At 49.3% G+C, this 1,946-nt stretch overlaps 1 protein-coding gene across 1 annotated transcript in view; it reads left to right on the forward strand.

The window, feature by feature from the left end:
- RDM1 (RAD52 motif containing 1) overlaps nucleotides 1-1,757 on the forward strand; it is a gene marked incomplete at both ends in the record, with an annotated part of 2,485 nt that extends 728 nt beyond the window's left edge. The window contains 2 exons of the mRNA XM_010289725.1: nucleotides 488-650; nucleotides 1,659-1,757. Of these exons, the coding sequence (XP_010288027.1) occupies nucleotides 488-650; nucleotides 1,659-1,757 (262 nt within the window). The remainder of the gene's footprint in view (nucleotides 1-487; nucleotides 651-1,658) is intronic.
- Nucleotides 1,758-1,946: the final 189 nt, after the last annotated feature.

The raw sequence follows: 1,946 nt of genomic DNA on the forward strand, positions 1-1,946 counted from the left end.
TAAGGGACCCTTTATTTTAATCCATCATCCTTCCCCTCATCCTCTTCTTAGTTACAGCAGTTGGTGGAATAGGAAGAATTGTCCTCAAATCAACAAATAATAGACAGCTACAGGAGCTACGTTTTGGACCTCAAATGAGGGTATTTTGAAAGCCTGGGGAGAGAAGATCGCTATGGGTGAGGGTACTGGCTTGGCGTCTGTTAATCACAGCTGCCCCATGTATATTAAAGCAGTGCATGGGCTTGACAGTGGTCTTCATGTGCTGAAAGTGCCCAAGATGACCGAGACTCCCAGAGGATGGGGGCTATGAGGTATTTCTAACATAGGGTTGAAACAGTAAACATCCTGCTCTGCGTCCACCATGTGCTACTGCCTTGGAACCGCACGCTGTGCAGAGAAGGTCTGTGGTAGGTGGGCACAGGCCTAAGTGGTCATAACATCCCCTTCCTATTTAATCGAAATTAATTATCTGTGGTTTTCCCAACAGCTGCAGAATGTCTCTGGCTTTGATGGTGAGAATGAGGAACTGGAGAAGACATCACAGAAGCGATCTGTGAAATACCTGTGTGCTGTAGAGGTGACACTGCCCAACCATGGGGTACGCACCAGGGGAGTTGCCCTCGGCGAGACAGACATAGAAAATGGTGAAGGTACGTTTTGGATGCAGCTGGCACAGAGACTGGTCAATCTTGTGGTTGCAGTTTGTGGGTCTGATGTAGTATTTGAATTTAGCTGAAGGCAAGGGTCTGTGCGGGGCCTTGTGAGCTGCTGTGTTATGCAGCGAGGGATCCTGAGCATGCCTCTTCCCTCCCTGCTTTACACCAATATCACTTTCTTACCCTCCGTTCTCTTCCTCTGCCCCGCAGCGTTATTCATTCCCTATCGCAGCCACTTCTGGTGCGAACATGCCATGGGATTCTTCATACTGTGTCTGTGGCACAGCTCAGGTGCCAGCGGGGCTCTGCACTCCCCGCTGCCCCGAGCAGGGTCCTGACACAGGGCCGAGGGTCATGTGCTGCTGTGGGTAGGCACACAAAGCCCCTGTGAGGGTGCTGCCATGCTGCCAGCAACTCCTGAAACATAAGCAGCTTTCTTATCAGATCCATAAAGTGGTCCTTGGTTACGTTTCCTAGCGCTGGAGCGTGTCCAGAGAAGGACAACGGAGCTGGGGAGGGGTCTGGAGCACAAGTCTGATGAGGAGCGGCTGAGGGAACTGGGGGTGTTCAGTCTGGAGAAGAGGAGGCTGAGGGGAGACCTTATCGCTCTCTGCAACTCCCTGAAAGGGGGTTGTGGTGAGGTGGGGGTTGGTCTCTTCTCCCAAGTAACCAGTGACAGGACAAGAGGAAACAGCCTTGAGTTGCGCCAGGGGAGGTTTAGTTTAGATATTAGGAAAAAAAATGTCTTTACTGAGAGAGTGGTCAAGCATTGGAACAGGCTGTCCAGGGAAGTGGTGGAGTCACCATCACTGAAGGGGTTCAAAAAACGTGTGGATGTGGCACTTCAGGACATGGTTTAGTGGGTGGTGTTGGGTTGATGGTTAGACTTGATGATCTTGAAGGTCCTTTCCAACCTTAATGATTCTGTGATTCTATGATATGATTCTAGTGTGCTTCATATGCAGAGTGTCATCTTAATAACGTGCTCCTTGTTGTGTTCAGATCCTCTCGAGTTTGTCACAGCCTCGAGAAGAGTTCAGAAACTCGCAGTTGGGAAGGCTTTGTCTAGTGCCTTTCAGAAGATACTCCTCGTAGTCTTAGGTAAGGCCTATTGTTGTTTTAAGTGCTGGGGTGTTGGGGATAATGATATTATAACTTCCATGATAACTGATATGAATTCTTTTTCTCTGAAGCTTTCTTGGGATTCATTGAGGCTTGGGGGTGTCTCGGGCAAAATTAAACTTGTGGTCTGTAACAACTTAACAGAGGGATCTGGACAGGCTGGATCGA

The sequence above is a fragment of the Phaethon lepturus genome, unplaced genomic scaffold (genome assembly GCF_000687285.1).
Source record: "Phaethon lepturus isolate BGI_N335 unplaced genomic scaffold, ASM68728v1 scaffold40416, whole genome shotgun sequence".
Classification (NCBI taxonomy): domain Eukaryota; kingdom Metazoa; phylum Chordata; class Aves; order Phaethontiformes; family Phaethontidae; genus Phaethon; species Phaethon lepturus.